The sequence below is a fragment of the Tribolium madens genome, unplaced genomic scaffold (assembly GCF_015345945.1).
Source record: "Tribolium madens isolate multiple individuals breed KSU strain unplaced genomic scaffold, Tmad_KSU_1.1 Scaffold_19;HRSCAF=116;Tcas5.2_LG9, whole genome shotgun sequence".
In the NCBI taxonomy this organism is placed as follows: domain Eukaryota; kingdom Metazoa; phylum Arthropoda; class Insecta; order Coleoptera; family Tenebrionidae; genus Tribolium; species Tribolium madens.
Genome location: NW_025400983.1, coordinates 7,435,906 through 7,454,850, shown reverse-complemented (window position 1 = coordinate 7,454,850; position 18,945 = coordinate 7,435,906). Strand labels below are relative to the sequence as shown.

Here is an 18,945-nt window from a genome sequence, read left to right as displayed (position 1 = left end):
TAAAAGTACGTGACAGACAATTTCTTGCAATCACCTGATTTGTCATCATATTTCTATAATTTTTTAATGTAACATGTTTTGCAGAATTTTTGTGTTTGTCGGTGCGAAGTTGATTTGAAGTACTTGTAAGGACATTTAATTTTTTGAATCGCAATTGAGCGAAAAATTGCCAGAATTGTAGGTTGATCCTCGTCCTTTATATTCAGATTTTTACTAAGAATCAGAGTTATCATTTTGATAGTGAGTAGTATATTAGAGGTATTATGAAAATATCAACAAATTTGTATCGTTTTATTTGTTGTCATTCTCGACTTTCTCCACAAGTGTTCATCGCACATCGTCTAACTTTCGTTAGAAACGTGTGATCTTCGCCGACTTGCCTCTCCGGTTTTACAAATTCGGAAATTTTGTGTTTCTGTAAATAGTTTCGTGATTGGCGGTTAGAGATGTGTCCAAACCGGGCAGTTTTTGTGTAAAATGAGGCCACATCAGTCGATCGCCTCTCTTCCGCCTCCACATCCAGTAACTTCTTCGTCGGCCCGGAAAACCAAGAAACCGCTTAAATTCAGCTCCATCTGACGCAACAAACTTTCACTTCTCGCTCATTCCCATCGATCACGATTGCAAAAAAGCGCAATCCTCGAATCCACCGAGTCGGGGGTAGGTCTGGTGGGGGGCTAAAGCCTCTTCTCTCATCTTGGATTGGCCGAGCGTGGCTTTATCCTAAAGCTCAGCCGCTCCATCCTACAGGATAAATAGAAGGAGCTGGGAGTAGGGGAATAGTACATAGTCGTACGTCGTGCTTTCTTAGCAATCAGTTTCCACTAGGCTGGCGACGCGTTCGTACGTCTACGTCACAGTGTCACCTTATTATTACATAAATAAGTCGTATCTGTGAAGATGTATTCGAGATAAAACTGCCACGAAGTGAAGTGTTGTGTGTGTTTTTTTGGTAAATAAGTGCGATGATGCTCACGTGGGGTTTCTTTTGCGTGCTGTTGACGCTCGCCGCCGCCAGGAACAAGGCGCCGCTCCTCGACGACGGCACCAGGACCAGGAACAAGGCTGCAGGTATTACGCAACCCGGCGCCGTTTTAATAATTTTGAACTTTGACATCACCTGATGTTTGTTTATTTATTTTTTATTTTTTGATGAGGAGTGTTAGGGGTAATCTCAAGGTCACCGGCAGTGATAACACTGCCGGTGCAACATTCACTTTCCAGGACGCGAAAATAAGACCTTTTTTATCGCACGAATGGAAAATATACAACTTTTAAGATGCCTTATCACGAGATATTGGCGATAATTAATATTACTTCAGCAGCTACTTCAATTAATCTCGGTGATAAATAGGAAAAAATAGATCTATTTGTTTTGGCCGTGTTTGACATAATCGAACAGGATGAAGGTCTTCTATAATTAGAGGACGATTAAAAAAATCATTTATTGTCCATTTTGACATTTTCATTTTCGAAAATATTATCAAAGTCACTTAAATTTACTTTTTATCATATCTTCACTCTGACTGGTCATTTGTTAAATTTTTGAGGGGGAGCAATTTTCCATCTAAAATATCGTTTAAGGAAATGTAGCAATAACTTACTTGCCTTATCTCCGAAAATTACTTAAGCCTAATCTGCCACAACCTTAATTTAATATTAGCAATGTGTAAGCAAGATTATAACATTAAACAAAAATCGGTTTTGACTTTAAATATTATTAATAATTACAGGTGGTAAAATTGTATTTCTTGTTTGTTAAATTGTAAAATGTTTACGGCGATGTGATATTTATATTCCTTGACTCTTTTAGGGCCGGTTTACTGAAATGCAATAGTTAAATTATTTAAATATGAGTATGTAATTCGAAATTAAGTATATTTTTTTCTGTTGAAAAATGTTTTTTACAAGTTAAATTATGAAACTCCTGCTACTTACTGATTTCAGATATTTTGTGAAAAATCGAAAAATTTGTGTTATAAGATGTTTTTGGCCCCCTAAAACTTTCGATGTGAATCTTCATTTTTATTCTCCAAAAACAAAATAATTTTGAAAGTTCGTTTTGGAATCTTTTATAACGGAGAAATCTAAAAATCTTTTAAAAACCCAAAAATGCATGAAAAATATAATATATCCAATAATAGAATAAATTTGTCATAATGAAACAGAGAAACAGAACTTTGCTGTTTTCCGCCTATTTTTTAATTCTTATTAATCAGTTGGTTGTGTTTTGTATTTTAGGCATTATTTACATTAAAAAAAAAATCTTTCAACAAATTGATTTGCTATAAAACCTAGTCCATGCTAAAACACAACAGTAACGAAATTATTTTCCTCGAGAATTTTCTTTCAGTCAAATGTAATTTAATTTATTTTTATATTCCTGAAACAAAATTGAATCTGCTGCCCCAACATTAGAAAAAAAAAATTATTTCAAAGCGTCTTTATTCTTTATTGAGGTGTATTCGTGATCAAATTAACTTTTTGCAGTCATTTTTGCCATTCTTTTAAATTCATTCCGAGACAAAAAACAACAAAATTACCAAATGGTTAATTATTTTAAATTGTTATATTTTCAGGCTGTAAAAAATAATTAGGTGCAGTCTCTTGTGTTTTTTCTTGATTTTGTGAGTTTTGATTTTGGCACTTTGGTGTCTTCCAGCGCGCAAAATGTGCGCATTTCTCTTTTTTCCAGCCACCTGTGTCACGTCGGCATGCACATAACCGTCTTCTCATTTCCATTTTTAGTCCCGCTCGTATCACACGGGACATTGTCGACTCGTCACATACCTCCACGTCTCCGATCCCCATTTTCGATAAGGCCGAGTGTTAAGTTTCACATAAAAAAGTCCGAAAAATCGAAGGTCGTCTTCGGACGTCCGTCTCGGAGTGGACGACCTGAATCGAGTCCAGCCTCAAATAACTCGGCGTCGCGACGTGGACGTCGTAACCGCGACTATAATTGTTTTTGATATGTGTTGGTGCAGCATGATCCCACTTGCGAGGAATGCGTTTGAAATATTGCGCGTAAATCAGACGCAACTGCGTAAAAAGAGCACGGGGGCAAAAAGACTCCGGATTGAGTAACGATAAACAAATCCAATTCGAATTTTAACAATCGTTGGCGCCGGCTATTTTTAGTCACGACAACAAATCGTAAAGAGATGGATAATAAATAAACACGAATCGCGGGTTTTGCGATTGCTGCTGCATCTTTGCTTCCTTTTTTGGGACGCAAGGACGCGCTTCATTCATTCATTACCTGTCGCAACCTAGTACATAGATTCGGTAAAACCTGGCAGCCTGAAACACAAACCGGTTCCAGGTTTACAACACGTGAAATCGCTGTAATTTAATCGCTACAAGAAACGTTTGTTAAACAAAATCTTAAGTGTGTTGGGTGGAGTTTATGGTCACTCTACTTCTTGTCCGGACAGCCATTTGTGTTGTGTCTTGTCCACTTGCCGCCTTTACAGCTAACCTTGCGCGTTCACGTCGCTTTCGATTAAAAATGATTAATGCAAAATCATCGATATTTAATGAACACGTCTACCAAAAACGCGATAAAATCAGCGGTAAACATAAACAAAATTTTCAGTTCCGGGGGCCGCGTTCGGGGGGCTCCGTGACATTTCCCGTCAAAAAATAACCGAGTTGTAATAAGCAATATTTGCATAATAAGTAGTTCTTAAAAATAGCCTCACCGGGCGAATTTTTTGCAAATGTCAACATTACATGTTACTAAAAATTAATTTACTACTTAATTACTGCTCTCTCTCCGCGAGTCCTGGTAATTTATTAACACATTTACCTTGAAAATTAATGTTCTATTTGGCATCATCGTATTTACATAAGGATCGTTGTGAAATTGGCGTAAAACCGCGCAGTATTTATCTCGACCATCGAGGTTAACGACATTTCGATTTTCGAAAGTGCAGAGGAATTTTGGCCGACGATCGCTTTTCAACGCCTTTAAATCGGTTTATTTCTCGTGTGTGTGTGTGTTTATTGTTCGACGCGCGATGAGCGCCCGTTTATTTTATTTGGGCGCCATAATGCCCAAGCTGCGATGATAGCCCCCCCAATCGCGTGTCCCACCTTGTAATTTGCTGCGAATTTGTTAACTCGTGCAGAAAACATTGCGCACGACTTGCAGACAGGTCTTTAGCGGCGTTTCAGACACCGACCGAAGGCAAACCGGGAAAAGGGCACGAGGTTTGGACGACCTCCAAAATCAACGTCTGATCGGCAGGGCGTAAATTTACTCATGCCAACAGCTCGAAATTTTCAATTTCGCGAAAAACTTAGGTAAAAATAGATTTATGTAATATCGGTTTGTGCCAAACGATTTGGTCGTTTCTGACGATTGCTTCAATTTTGGTTTATATCCACACAAATTTCGATTGTATTCAAAACACTTTATCAGTTCAAAAATAAAATAATCTTTTAGAGTCGAGAACGAATCTTCATTGTCGTTATTCCAAGAAATGTGACTATTTTTTTCTCTAATTAATTTCAGAGAAAAAAAAGTTATTTAATTAATTGTCCCTAATGAGTGTGCTTTTGTGAAACACAGGATTTTTTAACTAAGAAGATATTTTCAGAGTTTCCTCCTTTTTTAGTGAGTTAGTAATTAATAAAACTGCAAGTAAGTGAAATCTTCCGTGAGTAATGAGATGGTATGATTTTTGCAACGTAAAGCCGTTTCTGAGAATGACTTAATTATGGGTTTTCCATTAGCGGAGTGTGTATTTTTTGAATTGGTGTTTTTGTAAAAGTGGGCAAATGTAAAGTAGGCGCGTTCCAGTCCGGGCTAATAGCAGTGTCCCTCGCCCCTCGCATCCACCCACATAATTTATGGCGTGCCAGATGAACAATAAACACACACCTTAGCGCGCGAATCACAGGTGTTTTAAATAAGTATGACACACGACTTGTACAAATATTCGCGTTTTTTGACGGCAACACAATGGCCGTCCATTTTTCGCCGTTCGTTCTTGAACTAGAGGGCACCTACGTGCGGCCGGCCACACTCCATGCGGAACACCTCTGCATTAGCATTCAATAAAAGGTGGATGTGGTTTTTTCGATGCTCCCACACGGGCTAAACGTTTTGGCGAACAGTAGTGGACACTGGCGGTGGTAGTACACTCCGACCATAAGCTCTAAGAAGAACAGATAAACACAACAAATACAATAAAATGTTAAAAATGTCAAAATAATCTCTGAAATAATAACAAATACATTTATTATGTTTTTACAATTAGTCACCGAATACTTACTCTAAACCGTCGCAACTAGTTACGAAGTTAAGTTTCTTTTTTTTTCTTTTATAATAATCAATTTAGCATTTAAAAAATTTAAAAATAAAAAAGTATCTGAGAAAAGTGTATTTTTTATCTTGCACAAGTTATTGATGTACCTAGGTGTTAAAAACACAGGCTTTTGAAACTCAATTATAATTTTTCACTACGAGTATAAATCACGCTGAATATCAAAATAACACATATATGGGGCATCACAGCTGGTTCCAAGTTTTCCTAGTCCGACTCGGCCATTTATAGTAGCGAGTAATCAAGAATGGACTATTTGAGTTGGCAATACTGGATTTTATTTTTAAATAGCACAAGTACTTATGGTTGCTGACAGCTTGACAGTCTCGCCTGGCTTTGGTTGCTATCAGCCATCTGTTGCCAACTCAAACACTATTGTTAATTAATAAATATATTAGAGCATAGCAGCCTGTGTCTGATTAAGTTGGCAACATTAACCGTTTTTAAAAACCATAATTTTACTCGTATATTCAATTGTCATTAATTTCTGAAGAGCACCCTCTGGTATTACTATCACCTACAACAACCTAGTACATATTAAGTACCAATAATTCAATTGTCAATTCTATTTTTTTTTAATCAGTGCAGTGCCGGACAATAAATTTGGTCCACCAATGTTCTGTTCCTTCGAAAAAATTAGATATAAACCATGAATTATTGTCAATATAATTGAGGTGCAGATTTTTTTTTATTGTCATAATACTGTCACCACTGTCAGACATCAAACTGTCACCAATATGCTTTCATACTTTAATAAAGTTCGAATAATTATCCGTTCTCTAGGGGGGATGTCACGTAGACAAACTTCTGCCTCATAAATTAAACCCTCATAACTTAGAAATTTTTTTAGATAAAATTTTTTTAACATTTTTTCTATGTTCCTGGTATCTCACCTTATATATGGCATTTTTCTCTGGGGCGCGAGTTCTGGCGCATCCTGTATAGCCTGCTGTCGAAGCGAATGTCATTTGGACATTTGTGGTAGACCAAATTTATTGTCCGGCACTGTACTATTGTGACAACATTTTTCTGTCACTTCAAAAAAAATCATAAATCATGCATTAACGTCAAGTCAATAATATTGCTGACAATTTCAAATTATTGACTTTTCTCCTGTCCAAAAAAAAATTGCAATTTGAATCGTCTTCCTTTCTTCTGAGGGATTGTCCACCAAATTGTAGAAAAACTGGGTACTGCAAAAACTACTGTTATTTGTTATGTTGTCAACAAGTGGCAAAGAACGTTTAACAATTTTAAATTTTGACAATAGTTAAGAGTAGTAAAAAATAAGGTTAACCATCTTAGTGGTTGCTTTATATCACTCAAGTGATTTGACGACCAAAGTATTTTGTCTTCAATAGTACCATTTCCAGTTGTTGTTGACATTTTGACACTGACAGCATCATTTGACAGCTCGAATTAAATAGGAGCACATGCAACAAAACTATAAAACAGCTGATTGAGAAAATGCTCTTAAATCGGTTACCAACTCAATTAGATATTTTTGATCACCTTGTACATTAAATTTGATAAAATTGACAAATCTTAAGATGACGAGGAATATTTGTTTTTGTTATTTTCGGTGTATCTATTCTTATATTTCTTGTAAAGTCGATTAACTTGTACCATATTCGAGTAAATATGTTGGTGCCTGGGCTGTAGCCTAGATTGCCTGGAATGGATGTAGCGGTCTGATAGGAGAGAGTTGCGTGTGTGCGATTCGGGTGTTAATTATGGTGTTGGCGGAAGTAGTTATTCGACTCGTTTCGGGAATCAAAGGTCTAAATATAGTTGGATAAAAGAGGAGCGGGTACCGGGCGCGTATTTGCAACCACATTACCAGATCGTTGACTTTGAATGCGGCTGTAATACTGACATATAGAGAGAGCAGAGCGGTTGGTTGTGGCGCCGGCCGCGAAATCGAATTAAATTAAGATTAAGCAGACGTAATTATCGTGCTATTAGTCCACGAACGGCGTTATTTATCGGCTTAGCGGTCCAATGTTGACGTCAGCGGACCAGGAAGCGGTCGAGTGCACCTTTGCAGCTCGCCTCTTGGCCGATGCGCCTCGTCTAGAGGTGTGTCGTCCGTCTGCGGCATTGAATTCGCGCCAAGCTCGATATAACATGACTAATATATCCTGAGGCCCATCTGGATTGAACTCCTGGCATTTGAGCGGCGTCTAGCGCGCCATGGCCGCGCCGCGTCTTCCACATGGCGTGCGCTGATCACTCTCACTTTCGCAGCCTGAAAACCAGCCCGAATTGATGGCACGCACTCCATACGACGCCATATTATCGCAAAATATGCGCTAGTTATACTTACTTACATACCGGAAAAAATCAAACCAGTTCTCAAGAGAGAGAATTGTAGCTGTCTCAGCCCACCGTGAAGCGAAAAACTTCAACTTGTACAACAAAAACACGACGAAATTGTTCTGCTTAACGTAAATAAGACATTCGCCATCAACTTGTTTAATAAAGGTATCATTACGGCAAGACCGGGTTCTACCACCGGTGTTGCGACAAAACCACCCGCGAACAATGTGACGTCATCCGGTAGAATAGACGCGCGACCTTGACGCGCTACCCAAACTTTGGTATTGTATTCAAAATACGCATTTCTAATTCATTCAAAACACACCAAGCCGACAGTTTACAACAACTCGACCAATTATTTTTTAATTCCATGGGATTTTTCTCCACTTTCATTAATTTGGACAAGTTTCGCGATAATTAGACTGTCATTTTCTTATCATTCTCGAATAATTACGATCTTTTTTGCACTAATTAGATAAGGTAGCAATTTGCGCGATTAATTGTGTGCAAAATTTAAATTTTCAGTTTAGTTATTACAAAATAGATGATTTTTACATAATTACAGGTAAATGCATGCAATCTAGTTCATGTTTTTTACTCGTAACATTAAAGAATTTACTGCTGATGTGTTAACATGTGATTTCGATTAAAACATAAATGCAATGTCATTTAATATTTACTTGAACCAAGTCCATAGCGTTAGTTTCTATTCCCAGACGCCTAAACTGACCTCACCGATACGAAACTTGTATTATATATAAAATAAGGACTTTTAAAATAATAATCTAAAGGTCGTCAAAGTGACGCGTCAGCTCAACGCCTGAAATCTAAAAGTGGATGATAAAACACTTGGATTTCGCAAACCGCGTCTGTTATTTTAATGAAAAACACATTTTTACCGGCGCGCCACTGAATTCCGAAATAAAAACTAAAGTTATTGAATCGTCCTGATGTTACTCATTAGTGGCAATATAACGTTTTGCTTTCTTAAGATAAGTATTATGATTTCTAGATATATATCATGAATACGTCAATTGCTGTTAAAATTGTTAAGACAACTTTCACTAGAGTACTTTTTAATGTTTTAAGCAGCGTCGACTTTTAATTTTCAATCTCAGCGTAATGGAAATTACGTAAAAACACATGACATGTACGCCACTGGGTTGCACTTTTTGTTCCGGTTTGCTCCACGTCAGCCATTATCAGCCCAAGTAGCAACCTATCCATTTAATTTATTAAAATGCATTAAATGCCTGTATGCAAATGCGCTTCTAATGTCTATCATTAAGCCGCAATTACTCGTTTTTTGTTATTTAATAATATCGCTTATTAATTACGCTGACTTAATTATTTCACCCGCGATCACGTGTGTGTCCAAAATGGCGGGGTGTTCAACATGGCCGGTAAAAGTAAACCGTACACTAAGTGGAAATGCATGTTACGAGCAAAGATCACACCTCCGAGTTGACATTTGCGAAGTACGATGCAATGTAGCAATCCGAGCGATTCTAAACAGTTGGAAATAGTCGCGCGCTTTAATTATAAAGCGACCAGACAAAAAACAAAAAACAACGATGATAATCGTCAAAAATACGACGACTCGGCGTAGTAAACATATTTTTGAGGCCAGTGTCGCTTAGATCACCGAATAATAATAAAAAAAGCGCATGCGGTTCGAGTCCCGTTGCGTAACGGCCGGGGGTTCCATCGGGGGGGCGCGCAATTAAATCTACAGACACGTTGTCTGCTGCAATAGTTGGGAAAGGTCAAATCTAAATCGATGTGCGGGCGGGCATGGCCGCATTGTCGGGACCACGACTTGGCAGCCTCCTCGAGAGGTTGCTCACACAAGGGCCAACAACCAAACCGCAAAAAGGACACAAGATGCACGATTTACCACTATAATATTTGCAATCATTTTCATTTTCAATTCAAAAACTTATTTATATTTTTTAATTTCAGTGTGTTTCTTGTATTTTGCTTCCCAGCTATAATTATTTTACTAAAATACACTAAAAACTTAGAAATGATCACATTTTCTTCCTGAGGATAATCCAAGGTAAAATTGAAATATTTTCTATCGGACACAACAAGAATCCGTCAGTCGGGATAGTTTTTCAAAGTTTGTGTTTTGAGTATTTGACTTATGTGGTAGATTTCTTTTAGCACACCTGTTGGTAGAATTCTTTCTGTTGAATGAATATGATTTTTATGTGTTGTTTTTGGTTGCAGAATGTGTGTTCGGGAAGCAGGTCCGCGAGCTGGGCTCGCAGTGGATCCCCGACCTCGGAGTGCCCATCGGAGTCCTGTACTGCATGAAATGCGAGTGCGTTCCGGTGAGTGACATTTCATTCAAAGCGTCGCCGAAACCAATAATCCATTGATGAATAATTCACGGGATAGTTTCACGCTCTTTGGAGAGTGTGTCACCGATTTCTCGTCGGCGAAGACTGCGAGATGGGGGCGTCTAAGGTAGAGGTCAGGCGGGTCGGTGACCGGCAACCGTTCCATCTGTGATCTACCGACACCTTTCGCATCTCGACGCCTTCGCCGGTAACTGTATCCTCCCGTTTTGATTTTGTTCGTTTTTTTTCGCCAGCTTCAGAAGAAACGACGAATCGTCGCGCGAGTCCAGTGCCGGAGCATCAAGAACGAGTGCCCGGAGCCCACCTGCGACGAGCCGGTGCATCGGCCGGGGCGCTGCTGTAAAACGTGTCCTGGAGATATGTACGGTAAGTGCGTCGCGCCCCCCAAGTGGGCCTTTTCGTTATGCCGGCTCTGACGCAATAGGTAATAAGAAAACCGCATACTCGGCGCGTTTCATTAACATTTTCTGCATAAATTGGCATTTTCGCGGTATATTGACTTTGAGAGTACGGCGCGCAAGGCCATCTAGATGTGAACGGCGCCCGACGACCTACATAAACATCTCGGGTGAGCGCCGCCACTGACTCCGAAATAAGATCGCATCGAGGAACATCGGTTAATTGGCGCCTGTTTTGTTGCAAAACAGTGTTGACTTCTTGAACCGGGTTCAAAGGGCATGATAAGGCCACCGGTGCAAAGAGAGCAACGTCACGATTACACTCCTGTCGTGGGTGAGTCGAAAGACACCCACTGAAATGCAGATGGCGCCACGGCGAGCCTCCTCCGTCTACACCGCGTCTGTTATTAAATAATACTCCCACAATTGCTAATTGGAACCGATTCGTGCCGTTCGAAGACCCGGATCACTCTGCCAGGGATAGACTGGACAAAATTGAGAAAGTAATAAAAAAATGAATCGAATAATTCTGTTAGTATGAACTTCCTTGTTAACATCACCAAAAATAATTCTACTTCTTTCTTGAGGATTGAGATTTATTTAGGTTTGCTTTTGTGATGTTAATGTGTCCAATCAACTGGAGAAACTGTAGCCTCGCACACTTCAATAGAAATAAAAAGCAATACAATCGAGATGTGTCGTGATGTTTATTCTTCAGTACTGACACGGTTTCATGACGTTTGCATATAATATCATGGCGCCAGTGTAAATATTTAGTTACGTCTATTATTACGAGACGCGTGCCTTGCGACTCTCGCACGGCTATTATTTCATTCTTGATTGCTAAAAATAGCAGCAATGGTATTTTCCATTTGGTAGGTATAGGGGCTAGTCCTCACTGTTTTCCACCGAACGTATGGAATAATCAATGAGGTTTATGGACAGGTTGTCGGTGATGAATGCGATCTTTTAACGCCAGACTGGCGCCCGCGACCTGAGATAATGTTCTCGCGTCTGCGACATGTCATATAACATCTAGATCGGCCTTAAACGAACTGTCATATTTTCGTCAAGAATGAACGACACTAGCCCGGTCACAGTACGTAGCAACCCTAAGTTGGCCCGATTTAACACGATTTTGTCGCATATGGTCGTTATAGCCATATATGAACGATCCTCGTTTGTTTTCTTCCAACTTTCTATTTGTTCCGATCGATGCAGTTACGCCCTCGTCCGGCACTTCCATTCATAATTTTCAAACAACCGGAATCCGCTCATTTGCATCTCGATTACAGATTCTGACATCATCCAAGACATTGTCCCCCAAAATGTACTCGACGAAGAAGAGAAAAGCAGCACCAAACGTATGTTGCTCGTTCGCAATTTAACAAACGTATCTAACGTTACAGTTCACAGATTACGCTGCTCTTCTCACCGAAAGGTCCTCCCTAGTCCTGCGTAATGACTTCAGGCTCATGTCCAACAATCTAAATAAGAATAATGTGGTCGCTACTGGAAGGTTCACTTTCCACAAGAAAAATCTCTACTACTCGTTCTATATTTCGGATAAAGCGGCAAGACCTCGCTCTCTTCAGTTTGTCGACAATGAAGGCAATATTCTTGAAGAGTTTGTATTGTCAAGATCCGGGGGTTTGGTCAACAGTTTGTATCAGAACGCGACTAGGAAAGTATGTGGTGTATGGAAACGAATTCCTCACGAGTACCGCAAACGTTTCCGACAAGAAAAAATTTATGTGGCACTCGTTTGGGGTGTCAAAGATCAAGCTGAGTTCACTCTCAGTGGTCAAGTCATGAAATACACCGCTCTCGCTACTGAAAATTTTAGTTCTTTGCTAGAACCGGCTGTTGGGACTATGACCGGAGCCGGTGGTACCGCTATAGTGTCGATTTCGACGTCAGTCTCAACCTCTATCTATCTAGCAATTGTTTTTAATGGGCTTTTCACAGAAGAAGACATTGCGGATGTCCCGATCAACGTCACTTTGTCACTTGATGAGAAAAAGTATATTCTCCAAGAGGTACTTGGTTCTTTCTTGCTCCAAAATAAAAATACTAATGGAATTGTTTTAGGTGGTTCGTGTGAAAAAACCCCACTATGAGTTAAACATGGTCGAGGTCCGATCCCCAGTGACTCCTGCCGATCTTCGTCTACTGACCCGTGGTCGCCTCGTTCTAACCGTCTCTTCTGTCTCTAAACCAGAGGCTCTTCGTCTCAGTGGCAGCGTTGTGACTAAAGTGACTTGTGAACTATTCCAAACGACTCTTTCAAGTTCTTCTGACACGAATCGGTTCGGAACTTCCGGTCTTGCTTGGCTCTATTTGAACAACGAAGGCTCTCTCGTTTACAATGTCCAAATTGATAATCTTAAAACAACACCCGATAACACCACGTTTATAACACTGGTGGACGTCAGCACTAAACGCCGCACCGAACTCGAAGACCTCACCCCAACATTCGACTTCATCAACGGTTGGGCTAATGGTACCTTAGCTAAGCTTAGTCCGAAAGTTCTAGAGCCTCTCTATTCGGGTAATTTAGCCGTCAATGTTGCCACCCCCAACGACACTAGTCTCGTCCGCGGCCGTCTAGTCGCTAAACCCGTCGCTGACGCTCGTGATGCTCCAGCTCCGTTCCTGCTAAAACGTGAGAATTACACACTTCCTGCATCCGCCGTAGGCATTGCCTGGCTCTACGTCGATAATGATTGTTGCATCCATTATGATGTGTCCATTTCCGGTTTGGGTTCCGATAGAAAACTTGAACTGTACTTGGAGCTTCTCCCAATGCTGGCACCGGGTGCCCCAGTGATCACTCGTTACTTGGACGAATTCCAAGGAAACCAAGTGGAAGGAAGTCCCGTCAATTCCTTGAATCGTGAGGAAATCAAGCGGTTGGATAACGGAGTTGGGTTCCTCAAAATTAAGGAAAAGGATACGAAGATCACTCTTCTAGTGGCGACAGTACGCCACGTGATGGCTCCTTCGACTTGCCAACCGCAGAATCCCGACAACGACGTCCATAGTATAGTTGACGATTCTGACGTTGGTCCCAGTGGAGATTGTTTCTACGAGAACAAGTTCTACCAACAGGAAGCCCAGTGGACTTCCAGTGATAACCCATGTACTACGTGTTTTTGCGAAAATGGGAATAACAAATGTTTTACAATGGAATGTCCGGAAGTCAAGTGTCCTGACGATATGAAGCTTGAAAAAGTACCAGGGGAGTGTTGTGCGATTTGTGTTAATTCTACTAGTTTAGTGGAAAGTAATCGGAATGTGCCCCAAAAGTGTATCTTCAACGGCCAGGCGTACTCCCCTGGGAGTAAGTTCCATCCGTTCCTTATCCCAACTGGATTTGACTCCTGTACTGTATGTACGTGCGACGCTAAGTACCTCGAGATCAAATGCAAGAGGATTTACAATGAGAAGCAATGTTGCAAGAACTGTGCACGCGTTGACTACAGCATGAACGGTACTTACTCGGCTGATGACGAAGTCCCGATGCTTCTTCACGGTGTGGTGCCTAGGAAGGAAATTCCCGCCAAGAGTGCCGAGCAGATCTTGGCAGAGGGAGGCTGTCCGAATCTGTACGATGCAAGGAAGCCTTACGTGAATGGCAGTGAATACCACCCCTCCATTGTCTCCTTAGGAGAGTACAAGTGTGTTACTTGTAAATGTGAGGTAGGTCACCATGTATATAGTTTTGACATTGTTACATGTTTCTTTTTTGTGTTACAGAATGGTAAACCGACGTGTTGGAGGGAGTGTGACAAAGCCACTTGCGAGAAACTGTTCCGTATGAAGAAGAAGCAACGCACGGAAGCTGGCATGAGGTGGAACAACAGTCAGTGTTGTACATTGCGAATGTGCAGGAAGTATCGACACAAGAAAGGCCACCGGCTACAAAAGAGTTGAATCGGTGGCTCAGTTATGTCACTAGTTAAACTAGACTGACCGTTGTACATGCATTGGAACTTTAAGGACTTCAAGTCCAGTTACCGTTTACCAAAGAAGACTGAGACAGTAGGATGGATGGAGCTGTCGTATTTATTCGAGTTAGCTTACGTCAGTTTTTAGGTTAAGTTTTGAACATGGCGCAGTCAACTAATTCGGGTTTTTTTGACAGATTATTTATTTATTTTTTATATGTAGTTTTCGGCGGGATATTACTTAATTACTTGACTGGGTCGCATCATTACTATTTATTTGACATTGTATAAGTTATTCCATAGTTGTATCAGGGGTTCCTGACTGGAACCTAATACTCACTAGAGATGAAGGCTGATAGGGACGCAGGATTTGGACAGGAACCGACCTCTTATGTATAATATTTATACTCGATATTTTTCAAGTTTTATTTTTTTGGTTCTTGTACATATTCCCTCTTGTAAATTGTATCAATACCCTTGTAGGACATATCATTTGGTGCCATCCCCCAAAAATTCTTTTAGGTACTTAAAACAAACTACACTCGTTAAGAGCATTTAAATGTAATCGGAATCTCCCTTGCAATAATACAGTATTTTGCTAAATTATTTTTTAGGTTATATCAGTTTTTGTGTGAATGTGATTTTATGGACGTGTTAAGTTATATATCAGTTAAATAAATTTATTGTACATAGTTTTTTTGCTGTATGATTATATAAAAAACCATACGCTTTGTATATTAGTTTTTTTTTCTAGTTAAGACATAATACTTCTATTATTATCCAACTAACTTTTGTATTCAGTAAGATTGTAATATAGTGATAAAGAGGGCCTCAAGATTGCATTTGGTAATTTTTATTTCTTGTGTTGACTTTAAATAGGATATGGAAGTGGTAATAATGCAACATGTAACAATCTAAGCTATACATATAAGTGTACCTGCTAGCTAGAAATAAACGCTTCACCAACATACGCCATTTTTGTTTACAATTTACTCCGATTCCAACCTGCTGCCTTCAACGCCTTTTCCAAAACCTCCAAAACCAAATCAACTTTTTCAGGCGTCGCATTATAACCCATTAAACCAATTCTAAACACTTTATTCGCAGATGGACCCAAACCACCACTAAGTTCCACAGAGTAACTGGAAAAAACCCCGATTACTAACACGTCTACCAACCTAACCTAAACTCACTTTTTCATTGCATACGCGACCACTTCCCGCCAATCGACACCATCAGGGACTTTGATGGAGGTGACTGTAGGCAACCTCTTATACACATCATCAACGAAAGGTTGCAGGCTTAACCTCTCCAAGCCTCGGTAAAACCTTTGAGCGCACTCTTGATGCCTCCTGATAACATTCTCCAACCCTTCCTCAGTAATTTGAGCTAAACCTTCCCTCAAGCCATATAAAAGTTGCGACGCAATGGTGTGATGGTACACTCGAGAACGGCCAAAGCAGTCCCAGTAATCTCCCAATACGGTCATGTCCCAATACAGCACCTTCACAGGACTCTTACGCTCGAAAATTTTCCTCCTAAAATTTATTTATTATTCACAGAAACTTAACTCTATAAAGAAAATCGGAGTTCACGAAGGCGTCGTATATTAATTTAACAAATTCCTTTCTTCAAAAAAAATTGTTTATTATTCATAAAAACTTTACATTAACTTCTGTCTGCTCTAAAAAAATATTTTGCTTGTTTTCTTAGGTTGTCCAAGGATTTTCAGCTCCTAATCTTAATTTGGTTTATTATTTTTTGGCATAATGATAATATAATTTGTTTCTAATTTAAAAATAATTATTAATCTTTGTTATTATTTTGTAACTTGCTACATTGACGGAATACTTATTCTTCCTTGGCCCTACCGCTTGATTGAACAAAACTCAATCTACTCACTGTGCTCTTGGACTGAACGAGATGGGGGCCAGCCCCGCCGGAGCGCCTAGAACCTTCTGTGTCCCCGTGTAGACAGCGTCCACGCCCCACCTGTCAGCAAGAAACGGCACTCCTCCCAAAGATGCCACGGTGTCCACTGCGAGCAAGCACCCATATCTATGGCAAATATCTCCAATTCCTTCGATATTCTGATATACACCGGAGGAGCTCTCGCCTTGAGTGACAAAAAACACGTGCGGCCGGTGCCTATTGACGGCATTTTCAATCTGAGAGAGAGTAAAATTGTTGCCAATTTCGGTTTCGAGGGTGACCACTTTAGCCCCGTAACGGGCGGCCATGGAAGCGGCGCGTGTGCCCCAAATACCGTTGATGGCAATCAATGCCGTGTCCCCGGGCTCGAGGAGGTTACAGAGGACGGCCTCCATGCCCCCATGACCGGAGGCACTGACGACGAGAGTAAGAGGGTTGGTGGTTTGGAACACATAACGGATGCCAGCTTTGATATCGTCCATTATCTATAATAATTTTTATTAATTTACAATATATTTTTTTATTAAAGTAGCCTATGACTTTGAATTAAAGTTGGCAACATTGAATATAATCTAAAAACAGAAGATATATATTATTGAATAATTGTGACGAAAAATTTACTGATTGAAATGAAACACTGATGGTACACTGGCGACGGTTCTGCTCACGACCGCCCTTCGAAATTGAATGACAACTATAAAAAAGTGACATTTGAATTTGATAGTCAATGTTGCCAAACTAAGATGTCACATTTGTGGTCTACTTGACGATAAAAATCAGTACCTTCTCTATATATTATTATTTATTCACTGTTGTTGCCAACTTAAATTTAAAGTCAAGGACAACTTATTAGGTCAGAAATTTAAGTGAATGCTTAGTAGTCGAATGATAAAAGATGTTAAGTTAAAACACTTAAAGGATGCACCATTTTTGATAATTGTAATGGTTTTACCTTGAATATTTCAGGATGCATGTGCCCCAAAATGGGTCTCGAGAGGGCCTCCATGACTCGTGGGGAGCAATTTGAGGGTCCAGGACCCATGAGGGTCTTGGATGGTACTCGCAAAGGTTGGTCTAATTCTTGAGGTGGTGCTACGTCCATGTTGATTCAATGAAATAAATACTTGGAATATCATACATGCAAATGAGCTCTCTCTTTATTTACTTGCTTATCAAAATAATGACTTTATCAAGGTTTAACCTTTTAACATTCAAATAGTTTAAGAGTATACCTAGAATTTGATGACGAACTGTGGAAAAATTATACATGCATGGTCATTTTCAATGAATGGGCACAAATGAAACTGATAAGTAGTCAGAATACATTAAGATAGGTCTTTGATAGGACCCTTCGACTTTACACAATATTGAGATAATTCCGCCTCTTTGAAATATTAAACAAATAATTGTGTCGCGATGTAGCGTGAGTTATAGGACATGGTAATTAATGTTAGCATTTCTCGGAGGCGGTTCAAGTTTATTTTTTTCCGGTAACAAAACCTTTGTTTATTTTGATAGAAAACCCTTTTACTATTTCACTCCCTAAATATTTGGTTTTGAATGTACCACATGGGAGCGTTCAAAAGTTCCATAAAGTAGCTCTAATTACATAAACATATTGACATATTATTACTATGGCGGATGTCAGGTAATAGTCCAATTTTGAATCCGGTGCTAATTCAGTAGGATGTAAAATGTTCCTTCTGGACCAGTATATTTGGCGTCTTAAAAAATAAGGCAGAACCCTAAAAATTAACTGTTTTCTTAAAAGTAAACAACTAAAATCCTTAAAAAAGCACTAATTTTTATACACCCTAAAAGTACCCAATATCTACGCAGACCACTAAAAATTGGACTCATGAAAAAATTGTTAAAAATCATCTAAAATCTTGCAAAATTATATCAAGAACAACCTAAAAAATTTACAAAATATCTTGTTTTTAAACACTCTAAATGGCTTTTTTTTACTAATAAAATAATTACTAATTATGTTTGATTTTGGATGATTGTCAACGGTTTTCTCATATGCCCAATTTCTGGTGGTCTATAGATTTTTGAGTATTTTTGGGGTGCATAAAAATTTATGATTTTTGTAGTATTTTATGTCTTTTTTTGTTGTTTACTTTTGGAAAACCTCTAAATTTTTAGGATTTTCCATTGTTTTGCAAGGCGCCAGATATCTTGACGTCATTCCTCTTTCATTTGGTGTTGATGTTTTTTATTTTTTTTATGCGCCAAACGCCAATTTTTGGTGGTCTACAGATTATTTGGGTACTTTTTGGGTGCATACAGATTATATTGTAGGTCTTTTCAGTTGTTTACTTTTGGGAAAACAGTTAATTTTTAGGGTTCTGCTTTGTTTTTTAAGATGACAAATATCGTGGTCCAAAAGTAACATTAACTTAAGTTAATACAATTAATCGAATTAATTCGATTGGTATGCAAGGGGAACAAAACACGCCCATTCTTGGCCAACTATTACTTGGATAAAAATGTCATTTGCATCGATTATCCGAGACATGATGAAGATTACTTTGGAAGTAACAGTTCAGTCACGTGACTAATTGCCATTCATCAGCACTTGTATAATGAAGAGATTCCTTGTACGCGTTCAGCCATCCGATCAGATAAACAAATTTTTATTAGT

The 18,945-nt window shown here is 39.3% G+C and overlaps 2 protein-coding genes across 3 annotated transcripts; one reads left to right on the top strand and one right to left on the bottom strand.

The window, feature by feature from the left end:
- The first annotated feature begins 798 nt into the window (after positions 1 to 798).
- Positions 799 to 15,336, top strand: LOC123015990 (dorsal-ventral patterning protein Sog). Of its 2 annotated transcripts, none has more exons than XM_044416132.1 (7): positions 799 to 1,071; positions 9,885 to 9,988; positions 10,252 to 10,384; positions 11,712 to 11,780; positions 11,833 to 12,455; positions 12,508 to 14,118; positions 14,176 to 15,336. In XM_044416132.1, the coding sequence occupies exons 1-7, from the start codon at positions 966 to 968 to the stop codon at positions 14,350 to 14,352; spliced, it is 2,823 nt and encodes a 940-aa protein (XP_044272067.1). In that variant the 5' UTR covers positions 799 to 965; the 3' UTR covers positions 14,353 to 15,336. The 2 variants fall into 2 exon arrangements, with proteins under 2 accessions (XP_044272067.1, XP_044272068.1); XM_044416133.1 differs by lacking the exon at positions 799 to 1,071 and adding an exon at positions 9,395 to 9,711.
- On the bottom strand, positions 15,204 to 17,439 carry LOC123015992 (alanine--glyoxylate aminotransferase-like). The gene is made up of 4 exons (XM_044416134.1): positions 17,251 to 17,439; positions 16,269 to 16,783; positions 15,560 to 15,904; positions 15,204 to 15,508 (listed from the first exon to the last, which is right to left on the bottom strand). The coding sequence occupies exons 1-4, from the start codon at positions 17,398 to 17,400 to the stop codon at positions 15,349 to 15,351; spliced, it is 1,170 nt and encodes a 389-aa protein (XP_044272069.1). The 5' UTR covers positions 17,401 to 17,439; the 3' UTR covers positions 15,204 to 15,348.
- Positions 17,440 to 18,945: the final 1,506 nt, after the last annotated feature.

Bases quoted from the DNA above. Each gene is read 5' to 3' on its own strand.
- LOC123015990 (XM_044416132.1), top strand. From the start codon at position 966: ATGATGCTCACGTGGGGTTTCTTTTGCGTGCTGTTGACGCTCGCCGCC. The intron at 11,781-11,832 runs GTATGTTGCTCG...TACAGTTCACAG, and splicing joins AGAGAAAAGCAGCACCAAAC to ATTACGCTGCTCTTCTCACC. The intron at 14,119-14,175 runs GTAGGTCACCAT...TTTGTGTTACAG, and splicing joins GTGTTACTTGTAAATGTGAG to AATGGTAAACCGACGTGTTG.
- LOC123015992 (XM_044416134.1), bottom strand. From the start codon at position 17,400: ATGGACGTAGCACCACCTCAAGAATTAGACCAACCTTTGCGAGTACCA. The intron at 16,784-17,250 runs GTAAAACCATTA...AAATTATTATAG, and splicing joins TGCATCCTGAAATATTCAAG to ATAATGGACGATATCAAAGC. The intron at 15,509-15,559 runs GTGAGTTTAGGT...GGTTTTTTCCAG, and splicing joins GTCGCGTATGCAATGAAAAA to TTACTCTGTGGAACTTAGTG.